This window comes from Maylandia zebra, linkage group LG6 (genome assembly GCF_041146795.1).
Source record: "Maylandia zebra isolate NMK-2024a linkage group LG6, Mzebra_GT3a, whole genome shotgun sequence".
Taxonomy (NCBI): Eukaryota; Metazoa; Chordata; class Actinopteri; order Cichliformes; family Cichlidae; genus Maylandia; species Maylandia zebra.
In genome coordinates, this window is record NC_135172.1 from 37,083,159 (window position 1) to 37,109,551 (window position 26,393).

General features: G+C 39.2%; 2 protein-coding genes across 4 annotated transcripts; both read right to left on the reverse strand.

Annotated features, from left to right (window-relative positions):
* Window positions 1-709: 709 nt before the first annotated feature.
* Window positions 710-14,861, reverse strand: LOC101478147 (interleukin enhancer-binding factor 3). Of its 3 annotated transcripts, none has more exons than XM_004538890.3 (20): window positions 14,729-14,861; window positions 14,182-14,325; window positions 10,450-10,561; window positions 9,578-9,771; window positions 9,268-9,436; window positions 8,988-9,156; window positions 7,055-7,146; window positions 6,539-6,634; window positions 6,312-6,423; window positions 6,125-6,222; window positions 5,927-6,035; window positions 5,677-5,817; window positions 5,058-5,248; window positions 4,692-4,811; window positions 4,441-4,572; window positions 3,668-3,826; window positions 3,438-3,567; window positions 3,297-3,335; window positions 1,535-1,846; window positions 710-1,424 (listed from the first exon to the last, which is right to left on the reverse strand). In XM_004538890.3, exons 2-20 carry the CDS (start codon window positions 14,292-14,294, stop codon window positions 1,318-1,320), a joined length of 2,595 nt encoding a protein of 864 aa, XP_004538947.1. In that variant the 5' UTR covers window positions 14,295-14,325; window positions 14,729-14,861; the 3' UTR covers window positions 710-1,317. The 3 variants fall into 3 exon arrangements, with proteins under 3 accessions (XP_004538947.1, XP_012774696.1, XP_076741299.1); XM_012919242.3 differs by having other exon boundaries at window positions 14,182-14,349; XM_076885184.1 differs by lacking the exon at window positions 3,297-3,335.
* A 2,800-nt stretch (window positions 14,862-17,661) lies between these two features.
* Window positions 17,662-25,285, reverse strand: ptger1a (prostaglandin E receptor 1a (subtype EP1)). Its single transcript, XM_004538889.5, has 4 exons — window positions 24,979-25,285; window positions 23,232-23,580; window positions 20,647-21,557; window positions 17,662-18,804 (listed from the first exon to the last, which is right to left on the reverse strand). The coding sequence occupies exons 3-4, from the start codon at window positions 21,514-21,516 to the stop codon at window positions 18,535-18,537; spliced, it is 1,140 nt and encodes a 379-aa protein (XP_004538946.1). The 5' UTR covers window positions 21,517-21,557; window positions 23,232-23,580; window positions 24,979-25,285; the 3' UTR covers window positions 17,662-18,534.
* Window positions 25,286-26,393: the final 1,108 nt, after the last annotated feature.

The following is a 26,393-nucleotide window of genomic DNA, read 5'->3' on the forward strand; positions in this document are numbered from 1 at the left end:
TAGAACTTGCTTGAGCTGAAACACGCAAGTCTTACAAATATCCAACAAAAAAAAGAGGTTGAAGACTTTTTCACAGTGTTTCACACAAGTTTTGGTAAAAGGTTGAAGTATGTGAAGCCTCTATCAAGAAAAACTGCTGTAAGACATTACTGGAATTGTCTCTCACACCTAGAGGTGTCACATACTAATGCAAAAACAAAGTATGCAGTTCTCCTTTTAGTGTGGTTACAGAGCTCAATTCCCTAAAGTTGTTTTCGAGCGATATTCATTTGCTAAAACAAAAACACAAGATGAGTTTTACTGTTAATAATTTGCTGTCCTTAAGTTTTTTGTTTTTGCCGACAGTCAGCAAACCCTCATCTCTGGAGCTTCCACTTGTCCCCTCCTTTAATCTTTATCAAATTTCACTGGGAGTGCTAATATTGGATCAAGCTTGCAAAATGTGCTTTAAATTTTCAAATAACTTTTAACTACACTCCTCTAATTACGGGTCAGTGAGGGTTCCTGTCAGCTTTGATAGCAGCGCAGGTAGGGAGCGCGTGGGTGCCGTATGCTTGTCCTGCATTCACAGCAGTCTGGCTGTGCATGCACAAATCATTTGCAGCTGCCACATGTCAGAGCTTGAATAAGATGAAGCTCTTAAAATGCCAACAATCATACTAACAAGATCTCTGCAATGTCTGTAATTAAGAAACTGATGGTCAGAAGCTCAGCTCCAAAATAAGTCATTTATTTGTACAAGGATTAGAGCGTTTTTATGAGACAGAAAGGACTTCAGTTTAAAACAACAAGCAGCTTTACATAAAAAAAATATACTGATACAGAACCAGTACACTACATTAAAAAGACAAAACAACCCAACGTAACACTCATGTCAACATTGACGTGATGAAGGCTACAGATAAAAGAAACGTAACTTAAAACTGGCTTACTGGTTTGTCAAAAGAACTGACAACTGAGGTTAAGAGTATCAAACAAGATCAGCAGAATTCCAGTTTCAGAGAAAACACCAGCATTTCTTTTTTTATTTCTTTTTAAGAGAGGTACCTTAGGATGATCCCTAATCATCAAGGTGGGAAAGACTACATATTTCATTATGCTGACATGCTTCCTTGCACTCTTTCCCCTACCCCTCTGCCATCACAGAGGAACTCTGAACTGCTTAAATCCCACCTTGAGGAAATGAGGAGGCATCTGCAGGAGCTCAGAGCTGGGAAACAGGCCTATCCTTCCTTATAGCATTGCTTGAAGCAGTCAAGACATGAGGAAAAAAAGGGAGTCATGTAAGCATAATAAAAAGCACCAGTGATGTTATGATCAGTAATTCATGTCGCCGTATCCAGAGTATGAGCCCTGGGTGTGTCCTCCAAATCCCTGGTACATGCTGTACCCCTGATTCCCCCAGGACGACTGGTTTTCCCAGCCTGTGAAGAAACATTTATAACCCCAGATCATTTATATGTATAAATCAAGATTAAATATAAAGAAATAGGAAAAGCGGGAAGTTACTGTAAGAAATAGAAAAGGAACTTGCCATAATTATTATAACTCTGTCCCCCGGTGACAGAGCTGGGGTAAGCAGTGCTGTACATAGAGTAGTCTCCACCTTGGGTCAGCATCTTTCTCTTCTCATCTCCGTAGCCGTAGCTGTACGGACTCTCCTGATCAGCAGGAGGCGGCATTGACTGGTAGCTTTCTTCTTTTGTGGTGCTGGTGTTGGAGCTGGAGACGGGTGGGGATGAGTACGTGATGGTGGTGCTTTCGGGGTAAAAGGTGCCGTAGGCTGAGGTGGTGGGGGCGGTACCTTTGGCTGTGGCAGTGGCTCCATTATTGCCATATAATTTATCTTTAAGATAAGAGAAACAAGAGGTAAATGAGAGGTAAGTGCCATTTTCTTAAAAGACACGATCCTAGAGCTGCAACTGACGACAACTACAAGTGACTGTTGATCTATTTGCAAATCATAGAACCGAGACAGTTCACGCTTGTTCAAGTTTAAACAAACAAACAAACAAAACCCCACCACACACATAAAGATAAAGATCTTGATGCATGCTCAATCATCCAGGTAAGGGAATCCCAAAAAGTTGATCCTGTTTATCTGGACATAGCGTAGCAGGGAAGCAGAAAAACATCATTTGAAGAAAGCCCTGAGTGAAAGTCGCTATCCCAGCTGGACATTTGTCAAAGGTGGGAGGGCACCTAAAGAAATCTCCAGGCAATCCAGAAGAGAAGAAGGACAACTGTTACCTAAGTGAAAACCTTTAGTGATCCCTTATGTGTCAGGAGTATCGGAACGGCTGAGACCTCATCTCTGTGGCTTTCAACCCCCAAAACGTGCTCTGGTCCACCCTAAGTATCGGGTCCCCCGGCACAACCAGAGTAATTTAGTGTACGCTGTTAAGCCATTGCACACACACACACTTAGGCTGCTGCCCCCGCGACCCGGCCCCGGACAAAGCGGATGAGGATGGATGGATGGATGGATGGATGTTAAGCCATTGCCATGATTTATACACTGGGGAAACCAAACAACCCACAGGTCTATTCACACCTACAGGCCAGTGGACACTCTTTCAATGATGAGGATGTACACATCCTGGGCAGGGAGCAACACTGGTTTGAGCGCAGAGTCAAGGAGACCATTTACATGAAAAGGGAAAGACCTCTGAATCAAGCAGGGGGCCTAAGGGCACCATCTTACAACACTGTGACTGCAGCCAATCCCTAACTCTCTGTGAATGGCCATTGACCAACTATCACTTCTCAATGTTTGTTGATCAATGGTCATGTCAATTTGCATATTAATGATCAAGAAACTGACCTCCAGGCCATTTTTCACCAGTGGTGCTAGTTTCAGTCTTTATGCAAATGTACTGGGTTGGAAACCTGCAGTGAGCTGAGACTGAAGAAGTCATTTGAATGAGTGCTGAAACATTTCTCCAACTGAAAAAGCTACGCCCAGAAGAACAGAATCAACTTTTTGGGACAAAGATAAATAAGTGAAACACATCTTGGAATGTTTACCTAGAAGTTTTAAATTTTGGTAAACATAATTACAAAAAAAAAAAAAAAAGGTCTTTTAGCCTTGTTATTGCATGCATCATCACATATATCCATCACATATAACTGTAATTAGGCATCTTATGCCTTTCAACGAATCAGCAAAGCTTCTGCATGACATTTAAGCCTTATTTAAAAAAAAGTGTACATCACAAAAAAACATGTAAAACCAAATACACACACCCTAACATAAAACCAGAGTGCATAAAGCTAACAGACATTCAGATACTTACGATAGCCTGTGCCAGTGCTGCTCTCATAACTGTAGTTGGCTTTTAAAACAAGAAATCACCATTTAGTGCAAACTCCATTTACAGGTTTAAAGGTTTCCTACGATGATTAAATTGACTCGTAAATAGCATAAAGTTTCTTACTCTTGTTATAGCTGGGTCCTGCTGGAAACTGCTTGCCTCGACCCCTGCCCCGACCCCCTCTGTGGGGACCCCAGCCACGGGACCCTGAGTCTGAAGGGATGCCGCGGATGGTGCCGAATCCTGGGATGTGCTGTCAAAAAGGAAACGTGAGAAAAATGTCATTTTGAAACAGCCTGATAGTTAAATTGCTTGAGTTGTGCATTTTAAAGCTCACCAGTTGGATACATTACCATGTCAGTGTAGGTGACTTTCTTCTTTGAGGGATTTCTGTTATTTAAAAGTCCACTGTCATCTGGGAACAGCTTCTCTAAAGCAGCGAGGGCAGCGTAGGCCTTTGCTTCCTTCTTGTTGGAGCCTCGTCCTTTGAACTTCTGCCCATCAACTTCCACCTGTGAGACAGAAATGAGGAGAAAAGATTTTAGGATTTTATGAAGCATGTCACAGCATTTATACACAGAGAGTGACTCCTGCTGGTAGAGGAGATGGAGAATGTGTGTTGTGCACGCCGTGTCTATTCTTTTGAGCAGCAGTGCAAAAACATAGCTACAGTGTTCTGCTGAACCTCCACATGTGCAGCATAGCATAACATTAGAATTTTAGTGAGTGGAGAGCCACCACCAACAAATCGCCTGTTACACCCACACAGCCTAACAGCTCATTATAGTAACTCTAATGTATCCTCTGATCTATGGATGTTTATTAGTTTGGGTTTATCCTGCCGAGTTTAAACATCTATTACAGACCATATGCTGTTAATTTTGGGAAGAATCCTGTCCAGAATAATGGCTCACAGGACCAAAGGAAATCGTTTATCTCCCACCTCTGTCCTTCTTTCTGAAATAATCCCACCCACATGGGACTTAACAGATTAAACACAAATACAGAAATCTTTACTTGGCTCTACAGTTGCCTTTACAAAGCCCAAGATATCAAAGCTGCTATACAGTGCAGTGCTCACTTTACACCTGATTTCTGTTTGCTGTATACAATACTGCTGACTCACCTCCATCACAAAGCACTTTTCATGGGAGCCACCCGTCTCTGCCGACAGCTCGTATTTCAGGCTGCGGCGCTTCTCGTTCAGCTCCATCACAGGGTTCTTGCCATTTTTTGTTAAGATTGGACCCTGACCAGTCTGTTCACAGCAAGCACACATAAGAAAAAACTGTGGTGAAATGCACAAGTGTTTCTCTCTGTGGGAACTTTTAGGATGCATTTGTAAATACGGAGTCCAAAGAGAGCTCAACGACATACATCTTCAGATGTAGAAGAAGTCGGTGCAACAGCTTTAACAGAGTCCTGGCTTCCTTCATTTTCACTACTGGGCTCTGATTTAGATTCAGAAGTTGTGGGAAGACCGAGATCTTGCAGTACCTGTGAAAAATGAAAGTAAAAAAACTATAAGACACATAAAACAACATTGATTTCTTTGCCCAGTCTGACTTTATAAATGTTCAAACTTACAAGTTGGGCTGCACTTAAACAAACAATCAATTAGCAAAATGTATGGAACCAATCAATAAACAGTAACTAGTCCATCAGCCAAAAAGTAACCAAGAAGAACACAGTACTGAGTATTTATACTAAAAGTCAGCTTGTGTAGATAACAAACACCATTACCTTTGTGGCTACATTAAGCTTAGCGGCACGTTTGGAAGGCCCCGTTGCCTCGTACGTCTTTCCATTTAGATCGACAGCCATTGTAAAGACCGGCTCGTGAACTGGGCCAGTCTGAGATGTAAGTCTGTAATCCAGACCAGGTCTGTACTGGTTCAGACGCATCACGGCATTCATGGTAAGATCATCGGTGACTACAAGGAAACAACAAAATGAGCAAACAGATTCATTTTGAGAAGCACACACAGAAAAATAAGGCTACAGAAGTCAGCATAAAGAGTAAAAGACAAATGTCACATTAACATAGGAGTCACAAAGTTGTCATTTTCACAGCACTACTCAGCTTATGTGACTTAAATATTCTATCCAAGGACACCAAAAGATTTAAAAAAGTAAATCTAACTTTTAATAGCATTTATAATTATTTTGATAAACAGAATGAAATATTATGGCAAAAGGAAATTATGTACACCTTGCCAGAAAAGCATGTTCATGTATGTAAACATACAGAATATTTATTCCACAATACCAAGTCTGTGTTTTGTCATACAGTTAAAGATCAAAGGGATTTTACAGCAGTATTTTTTGTGTTACAGTGAATAATTTGACATTCATTACTCACAGGATTTCTTCTGAAAGCGTTTCTGGAACTTGAGAAACTTTCTCTGTTTGCTGTTGAGGTGTGTGTCTTCTTCTCCTGTGTCCACGTCTGTGAAAGGTCTCTTAGCTGGCAGGTTCAGTTGTCCAACAGGTGGTATCTGGGCTACAGTTATTAAAAAAAAAAAAAAAAGGGAAAAAAAGGAGATTTGATGGAAGTGTTGATTTTTCGAACACAGGAAATAAAGAAAAATAAAAAAAAAATAATAGCCCACCCATGCCATCTCTGTAATTTGCTCCCAGCGATTTTCGTGACCTCAGAGGTTTAGAGTCCATCCCCAACACTTTGTGCATCTGTCCAAATGCACACAGCCTCAAGGCAAACTAAGAAAAACATCAAAGTTATGCACTAATTTGTTGATTTAATTTTAAAGGTGTACATGTGTGTGGGTGCTTCTACAGGCTCACCTTACCTGAGCACTCTGTGTGATGTCTTCACACTGCTGCCTAGTCAAATAGCCAATGGCATCAACAGCTTCCTTTTCACAAGGATCTTTAATTCCAGGGCCATCTGTGCACAAATACCATTCAACTGGTGCATGAATGTCAGCTCAGTGTATAAATTTACATGCAAGTTGCACAACTCAAATAAAATCTCACCTTCCATAAGTATTCCTGAGGCTACGCACTCTAAAACCCTGCGGAGGGCCTCGCCCGCTCCCAGTGATCTCTCAGATGTACCAATAGCTTTCTCCACTAGCAGTTCAAGTGGCTATGTGGAGACAAGAAGACAAAACTGACACTTCAGGATGAAAGCAGCTGAAATGACTTAAACACAAATCTCTGCTTTGCTGCTGTCGGAGTAGATGCACAAAGAGTTTCCTCACCCATCCTGAGAGTGGCGTCCAGGTAGGAACGCGGTTACACAAGTCCCTCATGAGTCGGATCACAACGACGGCAGAATTCAGGGTGTTAACTTTTGCCTGGAGGCAGAAACAAAGCCCATTAGGTTAGCAGAGCTTCTGTCTGTGATGGAATCCTTTCTGAGATTTCAAACAAACAAAAACAAAACAACCCAAGCACAGAAGAGTAATAAGTACTGAGCCTTCTCCAAATCAACAGTAAGTAAAACTTATTCAAGCTATGTTAGCCTTTTATGACCTTTGACGTTGAAATCGAGAGAGCTCAGTCTCTCGACATGTACTCATGTCGATACCAATGATTTATCCACTTCTGTCATTGGTATAGATGAGCATTAATTTAGACATTTTATAAAGATCATTAACAATATGAACAAAAACTGAGAGCAAAAACTGTTACGGTCCTCTAAATGGACAGGAAATAAAAGATCACTCAAGGAAAACAGTTCAACCTGATGTACAAGTAAGGACGTGAATGCAAACCTGGAACCACTTGGCGTGGCGGAGAGACGCCAAGGCAGTTAGGCATTTCTGCCTGTCCAGAACGTCCGGCGGATCGTTGACTGTTCGCGTTTCTATTGACGAGGTGGGGTAAGAAGAAAAGGTACAGTTTGACCAAGGGGGTTGTCTCTGTCTTGCAGCTCAGGGAGTAGCAAACAAAAACCAGCAAACAACCAGCAGCAGGGAAAGGGGGTTTACATAAAGACACGTTTTGTCCCAGCAACCATAAAGGTCTGCTAAAAGAGATCCCAATTATATTTTCCACAGTGTATGCGGAAGTAAGACGACTGTCAGAAACAGCTGTAGTATTTATTTATAACATTGCACAGCATTAAAATATATGCACTGCACTACATCAAATACCCCCTCCCCTGAGCCACTGGGATTAGGTTTGTTGCTTCTCCCCCCTCCTGAGACAGTGTGTCCAGTTGGTCAAAGGTCCAGCGTTCCTAAAAAACTTGACAAACTAAAAGGTAATCAGTTGTAAATCACAAGCATTTAAGAAGCTTTACGTCTGCCCTACGCTGCAGCAAAACTGATGAATCCCTCAGAAAAAAAGTGGCCTAAAAAGGCTTTATGACAGACTGACTATATTAAAAAACAAAAACAAAAAACAACAACAAAACAAACAAAGAAAAAATACCAGCTTTGGGCAAGTTTTAGCTCATTTGTTCTACATTATACAGCTAGGGATACACCGGCTGATAATCTATGCCAATGCTGATGACAAATAATTTGTGCAGTAACCTATGCCATGATTTTTTGTTAGTATTTATTACCCCTAGAATTGATGTGAAAGATCAACAAGATCAATCTCTGCCACTGTAAATATGCAACAGTAAATATGTTTTGGGAAAAAAATATCTGCTCACTTAACAAGGCTGATCCATGTTTGGACAGTATACTATGCACAACTCTGCTTGGACTCTGTTGAGTTGAGTGGAGTTGACTGAATTTAAATTGATAATATGCATTTTCATCAGGGGTGCATGATATTAGCAAGGATTTTAATCACTGTGGCATTTAACAAACACAACTTAAAGTTTTAAAATATCAACCTGCACATTTAACTTGTCCAAACCTTGACCTTAAATTAGACCTTTGCCTAAAATGATTGTTTTATTGAAACAGAGCAAATATGGTTTGATCCAACAATGATTAAGCATTAATAATCCTACCCCAGGACGTAACAGCTCCAATAATTATCCAGTCTAATAATTTTATTACTAATATTGCAGGATTTTTAATGTGCAGTCCCAGTGTATAGTGTATTAAAATGGACTAAAACTGCACTGAGACTGATATGGTTCTCAGTCTGAGGCTCCCCCTGAAATTCAAATAAACTTTAGACTACCAGATAAATGCAGCTAACGCTAATCAACACAGGAGCTTTCAAACACTACACCAACCAAAATATTCACCTGAACAATGATTTTTTTGCCTTATACTGTAAATCCTCCTAAGGTAGGCAACAGCTGATCAGTTTTGCTGCAGCTAGTTCCAAACACATGTTCAGCATCAAGGATCATGCATGCGCGCTTGAACTTGTTATTCTTAAAAAAAGCCTTCACTTGAAACATGAAAACAACAAGAATATACAAGTTTTTTTTTGTTGTTGTTTTAAATGACTGAGGCACTGTCACTAACAACATGAGCAGGATGCATCAGTGACTACAGAGGAAATATCCTGCATACGTCAGTTTGCAACAAAAACGACGAAAGGACTCTCGTGCGAGCAAAGAGTCAATGTTCACTGGCATCAGTCTGACACGGTCACTGTACAAGCTCCACTGAGGTTTAATGAGATGGGACAACTGGTTTGATTTCAAACAGTCAGTGCAGATTAATAAATCAGTGGAGCAGTACAGCGCCTGCATACCGACAACACAGATCAGGGCTGGGCCGACATACGCACCTTCTTCTTCTTCTGCTTCTTCTTCAGCAGTTTCACTCTCTTGCACTGTCCTGACAAGAGGTGATGTCAGGTGGATAATAAGAGTCAGAACTGACTCCTTGGTGCTCGTAACAACAATGGCTGCATCTCCTGGACACTGGCTGACTGCATATGTCTCAGGTGAATTAGTCTATTAAAAAAAGAGAACAAATAATTAAGACGGTTAAACCTGGATTAAAATAATCCAAGTCAAAATATGTGACATGTGTTTTTAAAGTATGCTGCAGGCACTCATTTCTACCTCTAACTGTGCAGAGAGTTTTTCGGCCACTTGTTTCAGCAGAGTAACTGTAGGCTTGTTGGAACAAAGCAGCACCAGCTCCACGTTCTTGTCCCCCTTCAGAAGGAGTCCCTTAGCCACCAAACCAACTCGCATAACCCCACGCAGCACACGCTCTTGTGAGCCATCACTTTAAGTTGAGGGGTGCAAAAAAATAAAAAATAAAAATTGCCAATTAAATCATTTATATTAAAACAAAAGCAGTTTTATTTATTTATTTTAAAAGCTTGCAGATATCCTTTTAAAAGCATCGCAGGTTATTCTCTCTTACCTCTGTGCTTCTGTATTTGCTTCGTCATCTTTTGGAGCATCCATCTGGTCAGATACAGTCTTGAGAGCGCACTCCACATGGGAGACGATTGTCTGTACTGCCTCCAACTCCTCTGTTGGGGGGTACACTTCAGAATGTTTGGCCAACACGTAGCGATCATATGGGCCCGCCTGTACGTGAGTTGTTGTAGATTCCTTAAATAGAAAAAAAAAATAAAATAAATAAAATAAAGACAAAGTTCATACTGGAGGAAACTCACTGCAGATAACAGTAAATGTATAATTACTTCATATTGCAATATTATTTCATGACAGGTAAGTGTTAGGATTCATTAAAGCCATTTTTAAACTACGTTTTACTGCTGCTGATATATTCCAGTGAAGACATATGAAGAAGTATAATAATAGAGTAATAGCGGTAATAGGAAGTCTGTGATTTAAAAAAAAAAAAAAAAAAAAAAAAGGAAAAATAAACAGGCGACAGCTTTCAAGAGGAACAATGTTTTTGCAGAACGAGGGGAAACAAAATGGGGATGGAAAAATACGACATGTTCTGTGAATTCAGGGTTTCCACCAGGGAAGTTGTTGGACCTGGCGGCTACTGTGACCAAAATGGGGGTTTATTACAGTAACTTAACGTCACAAGATATTCATGAGACAATATTCTCCTGTTATATTGTCACGACTAAAAAAGACTTAAAAAAAGGTTGTGTGTTTAAAATCATAGAAATACCAGAAGGACAACACTTAATAATATTTAATCGTTAACCTCTGCTAAACTTAGACATGGAAAGCTGCAGGGTTTGTAATACAATGGAGTAGAAACCCTGTGATTATCTAGTGTATCTATTTATCAGGCAAAACAGAACCAACCTCACGATAACGTTTATCCTCCATATGCTCGATAGCAGCAATGTAGTCATGGTACTGTCTAAGCTCCTCTTCATAGCACAGACAGTCATACCAGTAACGCAACTCCTCATATCTGGAAGACAAAAGAATTTGAGAACATATGAAGAAAAGTTTCAGAGCTCAAGTTAGAAGAGATGTGTCAAGTGACATAATTTATGTCACTTAATTTCAGTGTTGGTCAAGTTACTTGAAAAAAGTAATCAGTAACTAATAACCAATTACTCCCCCAAAAAAGTAATCCCGTTACTTTACTGATTACTTATTTTCAAAAGTAATTAATTACTTAGTTACTTAGTTACCTTTTAAAAAACACGATTTACAACCTGAATAGAATAGAATAGAATAGAATTCAACTTTATTGTCATTGCACATGCACAGGTACAGGGCAACGAAATGCAGTTTGCATCCATCCAGAAGTGCTTTAGTGATATAGATATATTACAATATATATTAGCAATAATATAGATATGTGAGTATATTACAGAAATGGGTCTATTATGGTATGTTGTAATGTACACGGTATGAAGTATGTTGTGAATATTCTATAACTATAAGTATGTACAGGCTGTAGTGAGTACAAGCTATGTACAGGATATGAACAGGATATAAATATGAAAAACTATACAGAATATGAAATAAATAACTTTACAGAATCTGGGATATACAGCTATACAGAAATGGGAACTATGCAAGTTGTAAACAGTTGTAGGATTAAAAATTATCGAATGTACAGAATGATTATTTACACAGAGCTATACAGTAGTGCAGTTAAGATAAGTGAGGGTGTAGATAGTTTCTACAGAGGCTATATAAAGTGCTAGTGGTTGTGAGTGGTGGTTCAGTCCATGTTATTATTGTGTTTGAGGGTACAGTTGTCCATTGTGGGTGTGTGTATGTTCAGTCCATGAGTTTAACGTGGGTCAGATGTCAGGAGGCAGAGTTCAGGAGTCTGACAGCTGTGGGGAAGAAGCTGTTCCGGTACCTGGTGGTCTTAGTCCGAATAGGTGATAAAGTGATAGATCTTTCAGCCCAATTCTACTTTTTCTGCATAATCCATCATACAAAATGTAATCAAATGGAAAAGTCTCTTTTTAAAACTTGTTTTATCAGTTTTAACCTTTTAACTTTATGCATCAAGCAAAAATTAAATTATATGCAACATTCTCTGACTGGAAGAAATTTGTTTTAAACCTATTTAAACCTATTTTCTGCACATTCCAGCACATAAAATATATATTTTTTGTGTGTTTACACTCACTCTTTCAAATAGATGCAAGTAAAACACAGCAGAAAATAAATAACATCAAAGACTAGCGGTGCTTTTGCTCTATTTTCACCTGTACAGCAGGAGTGGCATAGGCGGAGGTTTACCCTGGTGCAGGTGTGCCGCAGCAGTCAGTGGAAGAATCCGCGAGTTTCTCTGTGAATTTCCCATTACGTCATAGCGCACTCCGTGCTTGCTTGGAAGTTTAGGGTTTTTTTTTTCACTTTAAAAAGAAGTTTTCTTCCCACGCACAACGGACACTAATGTTTTTGTCACTTTTTATGGAATCAAACTCAAAGTAAGGTCAGTACTTCCACGCTTTAAACGCTGCACGCTCATACTCTCTCCCGCACTCGATATATGATGCACTGTTGATCTGCACACAGTTGTTGTCACGAACGTCGCACTCGCTTACGTCACTGTCATGAGACATTCTCGCTAAAAATCACGGTTTTAGTAACGCAGCGTTACTACGGGAAAGTAACGGTAATCTAATTACCGTTTTTGTAATAGTAATCCCTTACTTTACTCGTTACCTGAAAAAAGTAATCAGATTACAGTAACGCGCCCATCTCTGCTTAATTTCACAGGACAGGGAAACATACTCTTGTTAATGTATCGGCTCTTAAATTTGCACTGAAACGGCTGATCTACTCAGTATGCTTCAATGATAATAACAACAATTTCTTCTATAGAGTAATAAAGGTTGTTTTCAGCACAATAATAACAAGCATTTAGCTTACTGGAAAACAAATCTATTCCTCATTATCTGACAGAGCTGTTCAAAGGCTGCAGACTTGTTCCAGCAGACAAGTCGAACTGTGCCGCATCATAGACACATAATGTGCCTTATTCTACTTGCGTGACATCCCAAACACTCAATCAATACCTACGTGCAAGGGAGGGATGTTTACTCGCCTCTCACAATTTTATAGGAAGCATATTTGGAAGGACTGAGCCTAGAATTTAAAGTCTAAAACTCTGTGTCCCAGACACAAACTAACCTTAGATTAAAAATGAATTTTAAAAAAGTGGTATTCTTTTTTAATTTTTCACACTTTAGAACTAGGTATAATACAGGTCTGTAAACTGGCTGTGCAAGTATAATCACACTAGGCACACTCTGTACAGTGCTCAAGTATGTTTGACCCCCCCAAAGTCCACATTATTTGACTAGTGCCAGTATGTGATGAATGTAAACTGTGCCCAAACATGAAACTCAGATATTTTGTCAACAACAGCAGCCTTGATTGCTTTGTTATTTGACAGATCTAAAAGCCATTTAAGAGAAGACTTACCTAAAAAAACAAAAAAACAACAAAATACATGAAGTCATGAAGCTCCCTATATTTTGCAAGTGTGCCTTTAAAAAGTGTGTGTGTTCAAGAAAGCGAGAGAGGCAATGAGATGCACAAACAAACCTGAAGCATACTCCAGCCAGATGTTTAAGCATGGTGTGAACACAGGCCAATGTGGCAACATGTGAGTGAACCTTTATTCTGTGCTTGCAATGAACCAATTCCTTGAACATGAGCTGCCTGACTGAAAGAGACTTTTCAGTCTTCAAGAGATTATTCTTCATAGTTTGTGTTTTGTTTATTTCATTTAGGGCTGTTCGATATAACGATATATATCGGATGGTTCATTTTACACTATCGTTTGTTTTGTGGTGTCATAAAATAAACTGTTTACAGCAATATTTTTTTCATCGTTTTGATGGTCACTGTAGTGGCTATATTAATTTCTTAAAGTTCTCTCTTTCTCTTATATTTTATATAACCACACTACAATGGACAAGCGCCTGTTTTTATGCATTGTGGTTAGCAACAAAGATGGTAACAGCATCGCGTGTCCGCTTGTTTATTTTCCACACAAACCTTTCACAATAAAGCTCAAGATCCTGTTGAGACTTTTCAAAATAAACTGAATCACGTGAAAGAGCAGATTATTTACGGATGAGAATTAAAAAAAGAGCCGCCAGGTGCTAAAAAATAAACCTTAGACTCAAACGTTAGAACAGGCTTTTCCCCGCAGCACGCTGTGTAATAAATACTCACAAAGAAAACTGTTACAGTTATGCTGTTACAACTTATGTCTAAAAATGTATAGTTTCATGCATCGGTTAAAACACTCGACTCCAGCTACATGACGCGCAGCTGGAAACACTTCCCGCAAGACGAGCTTCCCGAGAGTCACAGAATTTACAGAAAATGCTACATTTTTGTGATTTATGTCGTTATCGGGAAGATAGAATTCTTATATCGGGATATGAGATTTTGGTCATATCGCACAGCCCTAATTTCATTAGTTTTTTTTTTTTCCTTTATACAGAACCTGTTGCTGTATTTTAATGAAAAGTACAGAGTGTACTATGCAAATGCTAGCTTTCGGGCATCTTTTATTCAGGACCATGCATCATGTGCGTGTACCTGTCGAAATCATGCGGATGGAGGCGGTGTCCCTGTTGTATCAGGCTGTCCCAGTACAGCAGCTCCTCGTATGCCTGGTGCTCGTCCCACACTGGCGCTGCAGCGGCCGCCATGCTGTCGCGATCGCAGGACCCAAGCTACCACCTGTGCGCCCCCAAGTATACACCACTGTTAAAAACAGTTAGCAGGCAATTGGCTGTGTAATAACAACCACAATAAAGCAGCAGATGATTTGACATTATCCATGTATATGCTAACGTTAACTAAGCGGTACACTTGTTACGCTGCAGGCTGAGACATGTGGTTAGGATGCAGTAACTACGCTCACAGCAAACTAAATATATTTATAATAATAATAATAATGATGATGATAATAATAATAAAAAAAACTGGTCCCTTACACCCATAATTATTCCATCCACATAAGTCAAGGCAGCCAATTAGCCTATGTTTACAGCGACTGGATGCTAGCAAGCTAGGTGAAGTTACCCAGAATGTCAGTGCTGTTAACGTTGCATTACATTTCGATTATGTCTTTAGAGCTCACCTCTGTCAACGGGCCAGTAAACAGGTGTAGGTCCCTTAACGTTGTTAGCTTCAGGATGTTAGGTTAGTTTGAGATGAGCCAGGCCTGCGCAGGATCGGTCACTCCGGTGAAGTTTCGCTTCTTCTTCTCCTAGTTTAATTGCGGGTCGCACATTACCGTGTTTAGGTGTATACCGCCACCTGGTGAACCGGAGTGTGCGTTATGTCATAACTAACTAACTAACTAACTAACTAAATAAATAAATAAATAAATGCAAAGTAAAAGCAAGAGTAAAAAGGATGACTTGTTTGAACATGTTCCATGTTGGACATTCCACAAATGCACTACAAACTAGACCTTGGAACAATATGCTTATTTGCACACCTCAGTCACATAGTTATTGAACACGTCTACAATATATTTGCACATTTTGCATCTTGCACATGTCTTCGTCCTGTCTTGTCTACAATATTGTGAGCATAACATGAACCTGGTATTCAATACCCACTGCACAATAGTCTCACTTTACTGTAATTGCACATGACCACTTTGTATTGTCTCTTATTCTGTCTTTGTTTATTGTACATATATTTGGTTAGTAGTAGTACATTTTTATCTTTTTAATTTGACTTAAATTTAGCAAGGGGTGAAATGGCATTTTGATATGCTGTATACTGTGTATATTGTTATACTGACAATAAAAACCTTGAATCTTTAATCTTGAATATTCAGAGGAGGGACAGAGGATAGACTGGGCAAAGGTTGTTGAAGAAGGAGCTCTGAAGCAGGAGGAAAGGAGGAGAACAGACTAGTGCAACAGGAGGAGAATGCAGACGGGAAGGAGATAATCCTCAATGGAAAAGCTGCATACCACTTCTTCTGTCACAAATCCTTCACTGTCTCCCAGTTTTCCATTATGGTATCGCTCGACTGTCATCCATTAGTTCATCAATATTTCTTCTCTTGAAGTTCATTATGCATTTCTGTTTATATTTGGATCTTGACCCACCCATTTGCTGAGACCTAACTATTCGAGGAAAAACATTCTAAGTGGAATATGATGATCTCAGTGTCTACTTATGGCTCTGGGATCTAAGCCTCTTGGGCCTCTTCTATCTGTTACAAACCAAAAATTATTGGAACTAACTGCTCTACGTCAATTTTTTTTTTCCAATATAGCCATCAGACTCAGTTGTATATGTTCAGATATCCACTCCCCTGATCATCCCAAGTAAATATTTGTATAGTATTAAAGTAATTCCTCTTTACATAAACTCAGACCATCTTTCTTTTTTGAATCCATTTTCTCTTCTGTTCTGTGTGATGTAAGTCCACATCTAACACTGAAAATATCCATGGAGGAACATTACATCACACAGTTACTACTCTTACCTTTTCACATCATATTCTTCTGCTATCGTTATTTCCCTTTTTGTAACATGTCAGCTTTCACCAGTTTGCATTATGCAATCTGGTTAGACTTTGGTCCTGCTTCATACTAACAAAGATATAATGCAATGTTGTTAGCTGCTAATATTTTGGAGAACAAATAGGAATAAATATGTTAATTTAATCAATTTTTTCTATTCATGATGCAGATTATTTTTTAGTTTTAAATGATCTGATACAATTGCGATCAGTCCAGGTTGTTCTGTGCCTCTTGCTCTATGACAGCTGCATAGGCTCCAGCCACTCCCTGCAACCCTAAGCTTGGAAAGTGATTTAGAAAATGGATGGAAAGATGATCCAGTCCACTTAAAAACAGTTATTTGGTCCAATATTTCTGTTTGAACTTAACCTAAATAGTTCTTGTAAAGGATTCTGTTGTTTGAGATCCATTTTAATACAGGTCAGTATTTTATTTTATTTCAGACACACATAAAGTTAACTGTATTTAATTTAGAAACGCATACACAAAAAACAAAAATGTAGAATTTGTATCAGTGTCCTCCATTGCATACAGTGCTTAACAAAATTATAAGATCACCACCCAATGTAAGGCTCAACTGCCCTAAATTAATAATTTAAAATTTGGTAATTGCGAAAATCATTATTTATGTTTCTGTAATGTTAATCCATCTTCACAAGCTATTTTATCAAAATGATATTTTTTTTATGCAAAAATTTTTGTTATCCACAAATTTTAAAACTTACTGTTCCATAAAAAAGCAAAAAATTAGTACATAAAAATATTTTTTTGAAATTGAAATTACAGTTATTTACTTGGAGTCCTGAACAAAAAAAATAATATTATTTTGTTGTTGTTGTTGTCGTTGTTGAATGTTATGCTGGATTGGTTTCGGACTTCTCAGAGAAGTCCAGTTTGCCAGTTCAAATGTAGGTATTACAACATGAATTCAGTTTATTTTTTCCCCTAATAAACATCAACATGACTTTTAGTTACTGACAGATTTCTAAAATATTTGTGTTTTCTTGTTTTTATGTGGTCTAATAATTTTGTTAATCACTGTATGGGTAAATGAAAAAACAAACTTGCAAGAAACATGATCATGATTGAATTATTTTACCTGCTCTGTACCCCACAATATAACCAGTCCAGATCCTGTGATCAGCTGAAATAAGAAAGGGTCAATAGGGCATATGTCCACTCACCAAGATTGGATGGCAAAACCTATTATGATTGGACTGAAAGCTTTATGGGAGGTTAAATAAATATCAGATTTCATTTATTTAACATTTTGCAGTAATATTTAACATTATCCAGAATAATGAAGGAGCAATTGGAAATAGCAAGTCTAGATCTTCTAGGAATTTAGAGACATTTCTAGGACAAAATAAAAAGGCTTTTATGTGGTTGTAGGTGAACTACTACTACTACTACTACTACTACTACTACTACTACTACTACTACTACTACTAATAATAATAATAATAATAATAATAATAAACACTGATGTCACAGACATCTGTATGATAGTAGAGTACAACATTTTTTAAAAGCTAAAAGATTCTGTTTCTAGCTTAGGGAAAAAATAAATACAAAGTTCTGGAATAAAATCACATTGAATCGTTTTTTATTTACATTCAGTCTTTACACACACTCAGAAAAATGAGTGTATAATTCAAGTATTACGTTATAACCTCTTACTTTATTTCACAAAAAGAAATATATAAGCACACATAGAGCATATAAACATACATAAACTCCACAGTATTTGAATATTAACATTCCTTAATGAAACACATTCAGCAGAATACGCTCTAAATACTTCTGGGTTTAGTTCGGTGCTCCCTCCAAATGTTAAAACCAGTACAACCGATTTCTTTTGCAACCATACAATGAAGGCATGCCAACTGTGCAATTCATGTCTTTAAAAGCAGATAGAACTGAGTACAAATAAATCAATGCAATACTGTATGTAGTCCCTGTATAAGTGGCACTTCTGCAAAACTTTGAGCTTCTCCAGACAAAGCGTGGTTAGTACTGCAGCCATATGCGGCCTAAATCGTTCCCTTGTCCTCTTCAGAGTTTCCTTATGAGGGTATAATAACAAGGAATGTTCACTCAATGCAGGTAAACAGTAGAAAAGTGTATATTTTGTGCAAAATCATAGCATTAGCTAGCTTTCATTTATAAGGTCCAGACCATGAACTCAGGGTAAACTTTGATGATGTGAGAAAGAGAAATGATGATTAAATCCAAGAAGCACTTTTTTAGAGAAGGTTTAAAAGCCACGGAGGTGTTTTCAAACATCCTGCTCTTCTGTTGGCTTTTCTTTATAAAGATCTTTGCTGAGTTCTTCATATGCTCACTGACCTGGTAACAAAATATATCCGCAAATTACTATGTCAGCCTTTCTCTCAGATCAGACTTGATCTACATCATTCTTCTCTGAGCTAGGAAAAGAGGACGGCTCCCAACGGCCCAAAATAGTACCCCTCAGGCCTGCCTGGCACTTAGCGATGAGGTAGATTTTGCGGAGCACGGTGCGGCGCAACAGGATGTAAACCCAGGGGTCGAGGATCTGGTTCCACGTGGCCAGCCTCACTCCCATCACCATCAGGGTTTCATAGTATGACAAGCTGTGTCCAATGGTTCCCGTGTAGGAGTGAATCACGGACATCAGGCCAAAGATCTGCAGACATGAAACATAAAACTGCAGTTAGTAAAATGAAAAGTAAAAACAATATATTAAAAGAATAGCAAAATAAATGTTTATAAAAATAGAATGCCACTCTGCCCTCCTTAGTGTCATAGATACAGTGACATTGCTTTATAAGGTCTGGCTATAGTTGTACTAACCTCTTATTGATATTTTAAAGTAGAGACTGCAGGAGTAAAAGTTTAGCTGGACTGCATTGCGCCTAATACCTGGTATTAAAAGCTTCAGCTTTGATACCAATACTTTTAATTAGTGAAATCTATAATATGCAATCATCTTAGGGAGAGCAATGTAATGAGATCACTTGTATTTACCATTTATTTAATAATGATAGTGCAAATTCTCTGATCACATGCAGGTATCATAAGACAAAAAACCTTCTGCTTCATATATGTTTGTGCACAGAAGTAACACCTGAGCCTTCTTACATTACATTACATTAAATTTGCATGCTACTGATATGTAACTATCAGCAATGTGCTGATGTTTGACCAAAAAATAACAAAGTCACCATGCCTGTCATGCCCAGTTTGAAACTGTAATGGACTGGTCACCTGTCCGAGGTGCGCCCTGACTTTTGTCAGGTGGCATTGGCTCGAGCCCCACACAAACCCTGAATTTGGATAAACAGTTAAGAAAATGGAAGGATGGAAGCAACCGATGGAAATAATTTCACTTTAGTAAAACAGAATTTGGCTGAATCTTTACGTGAGTCAGTCAAGCAAATGACAATCTGAGTAAACTGAAATCACCAAATTAAAAAACACATTGTAAGCTTCTTAATATGATACAAACCAGATACCAGCTGTGTACGGTATGTTGTTTTGTCCTTGAGGACTGCTGCACAGTTCACTTGAGTGGCTGCATGAAAGCTTGAGCAAGAATTTTTGGACTGCTATTGTTCCTTGAGATGTAAGCTAGAGTTTGTTGGCAGGTCTAACTTGAGAGATACTTTCCCATTCTCATTTTCTGCTAATCCTATATAAACCCTTGATAGCGTGCAAAATCCCTCTGTTATTATGCATGTGACGCACTTTTTAAATATGCGGTCTTTCTTTCTGACCACATTTCTGCTTCAGTCTCTGTTTGCACATTGTTTTTTTTGTTTTCTTAACTGAGCTTGATATTTAAACAAAGTGATTGACTTACACAAAGTAAGAGCACTTACTCTTTAATTTAGCAGTTGTTGTTCCCTGTCTGACATTTGATCCCATAATGATCCAGCTGTGTAATGTGATCCAGTTCTCTTCAGAAATGTGTTAAATAAGAATTTCATGTTTTGTTTTGTTTTTACAGAAACAAGGCCATTTGGACAGAAGATTCTTTCTTTCTTTTTTTGTCTTTGTCAGCACTGATCCTGTTGCTAATGCAGTGTGACTTTAAATATTACTTCTAACTTCACAGTTTTTAACCAAAATTCTCAGTTTGCCCCTAATCTCACAGTTGCACTATGTGACATAACTTGAAAACCTCCAAAAATTTGAGGAGTAAAAATACTGCTTAACCACCACATAGGTGCTTTCAAACATACTGGCTAAAAATCCACTTGTAGTGAGCTGCCAGAATGAGTAAGAGAGCTGTAAAGCTGTTGTGATCTAACAGCTGCAATAAAACTGACGAGAGTTAATAAAGCACAGTATGGGCATGAAGGCAAGCATGCTCAGAGTGTCGCTAATCATCCAACCTAAGTAGAAACATCTGTGTGAGAGAACATTTGATGCGTAAGAGCTCTTTCTTTTTTTATTTTTAGACAACAGGTGAAGTCTACCATCTTACTGACTTTTCTTTCTTAACCTTGTACTTCCTGACACTCACCAGCAGAGGGCTCCAACAGATACACGAAGTGACCATTATTCCAACGAGCTGCACCACCATCTCTATGTCGTGGGACTTGGTTGAGTGATGGGAGCCGGGCTGCCTCCTGAGCCGGGCGAAGACCAGTGTCAGTCCACTGATGGTGTTACAAACCAGCGCCACAGCTAGCGAGGCCAGCCCAAGTCCAGAGAACAATACTACAAATGCCACATCCACCTCCTTAGTGTCACTGAGCACTTTGATGAAACACCAGGTCCCTGGCTCTTGATAGGTGTAGGAACCCAGCTGAAAGCAGGGTAGCAAGGCCACACTTAAGGCTGCCAGCCAGATGATGGAAAGACAAATTTTTGCACGTCTTTTTGTGACCAAAGATGAGTGCAGCAGTGGTTTAGTAACACCCAGGCATCGCTCGGCAGCCATGGCACAGCCCATGAAGAGAGGGCATAGTCCGAAGAACACCATGCTGCCACCGAGGAACTGGCACATCCCATCAGAGGAGTTGACATACTGAGGCCTTGCAGCTCCAGAGAGGTAGAGTCGGAGAACCAGGGCACCAGGAATCACATGGCCAATCGAGTCTGTAATCACTAGTGACGTGGCAAACAGAAGGAATGTAGCTTTGGAGCGCCGGCGCTGAAGGGAGTAAGCATTAACCAGGATGAAGAGGGCCACAATGTTGGAGATGATGCCCAGTGTCATGGACAATATGACAATGAACGCTCCACCAGCGGTAGGCTCCTCAAAGGTGAGGTTTTCATGGTGTGACAGCCCTTCAACAGCAGCCCTGACCTCCACCTTCCCTCCACTGTCATTAGCCACATGAGGGAGAAGCAGGGGGGCTGAGGAGTTGTAGTGGCTCAAAGCTAACATCTCTGAACTCTGAAGGTCGTGAGATCCATAGTTAGGTGAGGCTGCAGGAGATAGAAAAGGCATATTTAGTTATAAAGCACTCTTAAGCTGCTGTTGATCCGTGTAAAATGATATTGATGAGTTGATTTAACAAAAGCTGTAATAACTATTCACACAAATACAAATAAAAGTTCAGGAAATATCCTGGAAAAAATGAATGCAGAAAATCCCAACCCAACCAAACATCTACAATAGTGTTCCCAGATTTGTTTATTTAAATGTGATGACACAGGAGGACACAAAAACCAACCAGGTGGGGGGAACATGAGACTAACGGTTTTATTTGTGAACAGAATTCCTGCCTCGAAGCATAAACAGGGAGACGTGGCTGCCTTGCAATGAGGCATGGTGGCTGCACTGAAGCACACGATTGAACTCTGGGGCACAAAATGCAGTACGGTTACAACCGTAAATATGTTTTATCTTCCTGAGTGGGGGACAGTGCCAGGTCAGGTGGTCCTTTAGCCACAGCCCTTAGAGGGTAGGCTATTAGATATTGGCAGATTGTTAAAACGCCAAAAGAGACAATAGCTTTCAGAAGAAATGCGTTCATCTCTTTCTCTGGCCAAAGAATCACTGACAAGAGGCAGTAAAGCCACTTCTGAAACCAAAGGCACCACCTTTACGTGACATCCTATAATGGTCATCTTTTAAGATTTCAGGGCTGCTGACATTTAAAAGATTCAAAAACACTACAAGAAAGAAAAGAAGGAAATTATTGTTTTCACATCTATTGCGTTCCCCACGAATATGGCTCTTGTTCTTTTATAACTGAGTTTGATTCAGGTGGAAGTATGTGAAAGAAGTGCAAAGGAGAGAACTTTAATAGTCGTATGACACACAAATGTCTTATAAATGTACTTATAATTATTCATCATAGGCAGGAACATTTTTTCAATCTTTTATACATATATTTAATATATATATATTTAATAGATGACAAATGTTTAAGTTCTTCTTCTTCTTCTTCTTTTTGATTTGTAAATATTCCTTTTGAACCCAACCTGACACACTTGAGCGATGAAAGGACACAGGATGACAGACAGCAAGTAGAGGCTACTGAGGCAGCTGTCAGGACTGCAGTGCTTTGTTAATCAAAGTGGAGCGTCACTGTTAGGTTTAGTTTGGAGGTCAAACATAGTTAAACAGAACAGAACTCCCAGCAACACAAAAAAAAAGACTAAATATTGGGGGAAATCAGAGCTGAGCATTATTCAGCTCACTGTTCACGATGCTTCATTCCATAATCACATACATTTTTTTAACACAGAGAATCCTTATACCTCGTTTGTGGTGTCTAAACAGTAACAGTAATTGCCTTAATTTAAACTAATTAAAACAATTACTGGATCCAGTTTCTACCAGAAAGAAATATTATTTTTTTAGGGCTGTCTCCTGCCTACTGTTTCAGACTTCCACAGAGCCCAGAGACAGCCAGTAAGCTGCTTTTCTGCACCACAACACACCCTATCACAATTTCTTCTCACCACTTTGTTAAATCTATGAGAATTCCCACACTGATCTGTATATTTTCAGAAAAGTTCACATTTCCACTAAATAAGAAACATATATACAGATGTTAACAAAAAATAATACATATAAAATGAACAAAGACTTATTCTTTTTTATTACTCCTCTTCATCATTATTATTATTTAAATGGAAGAAATTACTTACCACTCGACAGTTGATTAGTTATCTTATAAGTCCAGCTGGTTTATCTTTGTGATTCATAAGGATAGTCCAAAGAAATCCAGAAGAAAAAATCTGTTTTCATTAGAAGTCATGTTTCCTTTCGACAAGCTCCACTGCAGCGATGTCCGTCGCGGAGTTTTTTCCATTGCTTAAGGCTCCTGTCTATTTCACTGTGGCTTTTAAAGGATCCCCACTGACGCTGAAATACCGACTCACATTTTTATAGCGCGGTGTCCTCCAGTCTGTGTGGGCGTCTCTGCTGCTGTTCGCCCCCTGAGTCAAGTCCGTCTCACCCCTGTGCTGCACTTTCCCTGCAGCCTGTTTACATTACCTGCACGACCAGTAAGCGCAACCTAGCGTCACTATTTCTCAAAAAAAGAGTGAAGGGAAAAATAATTTAAAAAGAAAAAGTCATTATTTTTTACCTAAGCAGCTGTTAGAGTTTTAATTTCCCTGTAAACTTCAAAATGTTGGTCTCGAAATAGTTAATAAAGCTTTATTTGCAGTAATCAGCTTGAAGCGAAGACACTTTTCAGCTCCTGGCTCTTCTGTAAATGAATCGATCTGAACAGATTCGGTTCCATAGGCTGCGCTATTAATCTATTTATTTTTGCAGTTGAATGCGTAACTCTGAGCTCAAAATAACCTCTGCTGAGGTATCAGTTGTCCAGTACATGGTGGATATTAGTTCTTCCTATGAAGGGTCTTCTATTTCAGTAATTCCAATAAACGACCTCAGTATTCAGGAGCAAAAGGCTGACGTTTATAGATATAATTTAAAAAACAATTAAATAAAAAAAATGTTTAAAAAGGACGAGGATACATGTGAAGGTGTTTGTTTTGCAGTTGTAGTTTAGATAATTTGGTATGGAAAAGCCATATTCACGCTCTAGAAAAAAAAACAGATGTTCCTCAAGGACCCTGGTGTTAGTCTTGAGGGTTTCTGCAGCTGTGTAAAGGAAAAATGTATTCTGCTTGATTGACATTTTTCCTGTAGTACATACTGAAGCCAGGTGGCTTTGTTTGTTTGAATTTTACAAGGTCGCGGAATGCAAGCTGGAGCACACTAGCACACATTTTGGGTTGAAAACTGAGCAAAAGCAACATTAGAGATTGGCTGCTGGTTCACAGGAAAGAGCAGAGATGGGCACTGACATGTAAATTGTTTTCATTTTGTTTTTTTTCCTTTAAAAAAATTAAATCAAGACACCTGGAGGAAGAATTTAGGCCCTGCGAGAGTCTTAAAGGGAGGAGTGCGCAGAAAATATCAAAACATCTATTAGATGGGATTACATCTTGAAAAAGAAGCCCAGTCTCAAAGAGGTTTGTAAAACAGGCGAAAAATTTAGTTGATTTATGATCCAAGACACAAATGTCATACTTTTTTTTTCTTGTTTATGCAGATGAAAAACATTTTCCTCTACGAAAGACTGGTTTGGATTACTTAATATATTATCATGCTTTTTACAACAACGTGAATGTACTATTGCTGTGTGATTTATTACTATTACTGAAGGTCCGCGACTCCGAACTGTAGTAAAGGGACCTCTGACTAATACGGCGGGGTCCCTGTCGGCTTGTAGCCGAAAAATAGCTTTACTTTGTTGTGTGGGTCAACTTTTCTTGCGAGAGACAGAGAGAGGCGTCGAAAGGCTGCTCCAACGGAACTTATTGTTTTCGGAGGAAAACACGAACACGGTGTACAGTCGAGTCTTAATAGCTTACTTACAACTGGGCTCGTCAGGCACTCTTCTTGGCTGAAGTGGTTATTATTACATTTACATGCTTCCAGCTGCCGTTTTTGCTCGATGACAACTCGTACCTTTCCACTCCCCTTTTTCTCCCTCCTCGCGCTCACAGACCAATAACGTGTATGGCAGTCCATTCTCCCTGCAACACGGACTACACTGCCCATGATGCTACATTCTTTAGAGCTATGCTTGTAGCATTCTGCCTGTTAGCTTAGCACAACAACAACAACAACAACGAAAAGGCGCTCTCTCACCCAGGAAACACACAGTCGCAGAGAGAGAGAGAGTCGCCCTGTAACCATGGCAACCGTAACGCTGCCGCCTGGAACAACAGAACGTAGCTGTCAAACAAAACCCAAACAGTCCTGACCCGCGACAAAATGAAACAGGAAAGTACTGCAGTGTAATCCATTTATTTCAACAAAGTAACTGTATTCTGAATACCACCTTTTTAAACGGTAACTGTAACGGAATACAGTTACTCATATTTTGTATTTTAAATACGTAACGGTGGTACATGTATTCCGTTACTCCCCAACACTGTTTACCCTTGACTTGGTTTATTTCACACTGACACACATTGATGCAAACAGCAGAAGTCCAAAAATCCTCCTCCTGGAGTTAATTTCACCTGAGCAGGTGAAATTACTCCATTCATAATACATCCTGATTGAACAGGTTTAATCAAGCGTAGACACTTAGCAAACAATACACACAGACCATTTAATGCAATAGATCATTGCTCCACAATCAATAAACTAGAAACCACAGTTGTCTCGTTAGACATAGACCAGGTAAAGTGGAAATTTTTATTTGCAGTTTTACACAAATTTGGATTTGGTACATTCTTCAAAAAATGGATCAAAACACAGCTATCCAAATGCATGTGTTAGGACAAATAAACTTAATTTGCAAGGCTTTAATCTAATGAGGGGCACCAGACAGGCCTAGCTTTTGTCCTTTTCATTGAACCACTAGCAGCAGCAATCCGACATGCCTATACGCTGATGATGCTATTACTTTTCCTTGGGAACTCACAAAACTCTCTTCTGGAGCGAATTACGCTCATAGATTTAACTGGGGTAAATCAAGACCTCTACCTGTGAACTGTAAATATCAGAACACCTCCACCACTCCATTACAATCAGGTAACATTATTTACATCAGTAAAGATCTCTACTCTGCCTTTCAGAGGTTTCACTATTAAGCATCATTACTTCTTAATACTGAAGCATGCGGGGCCCCGTCCTCGGCTTGTACTGGGGTCAGCTTCTCGCTGCCTGCAGTCCCTTGGCATTCTTGCCCTCGGCTCTGTCCGGGACCTTTCTCTTCCCCCGTCTGATTTGAGTGCTCAATCGTCATCTGCATGTGTGGCCTTGGGTTTTGGGTTTTC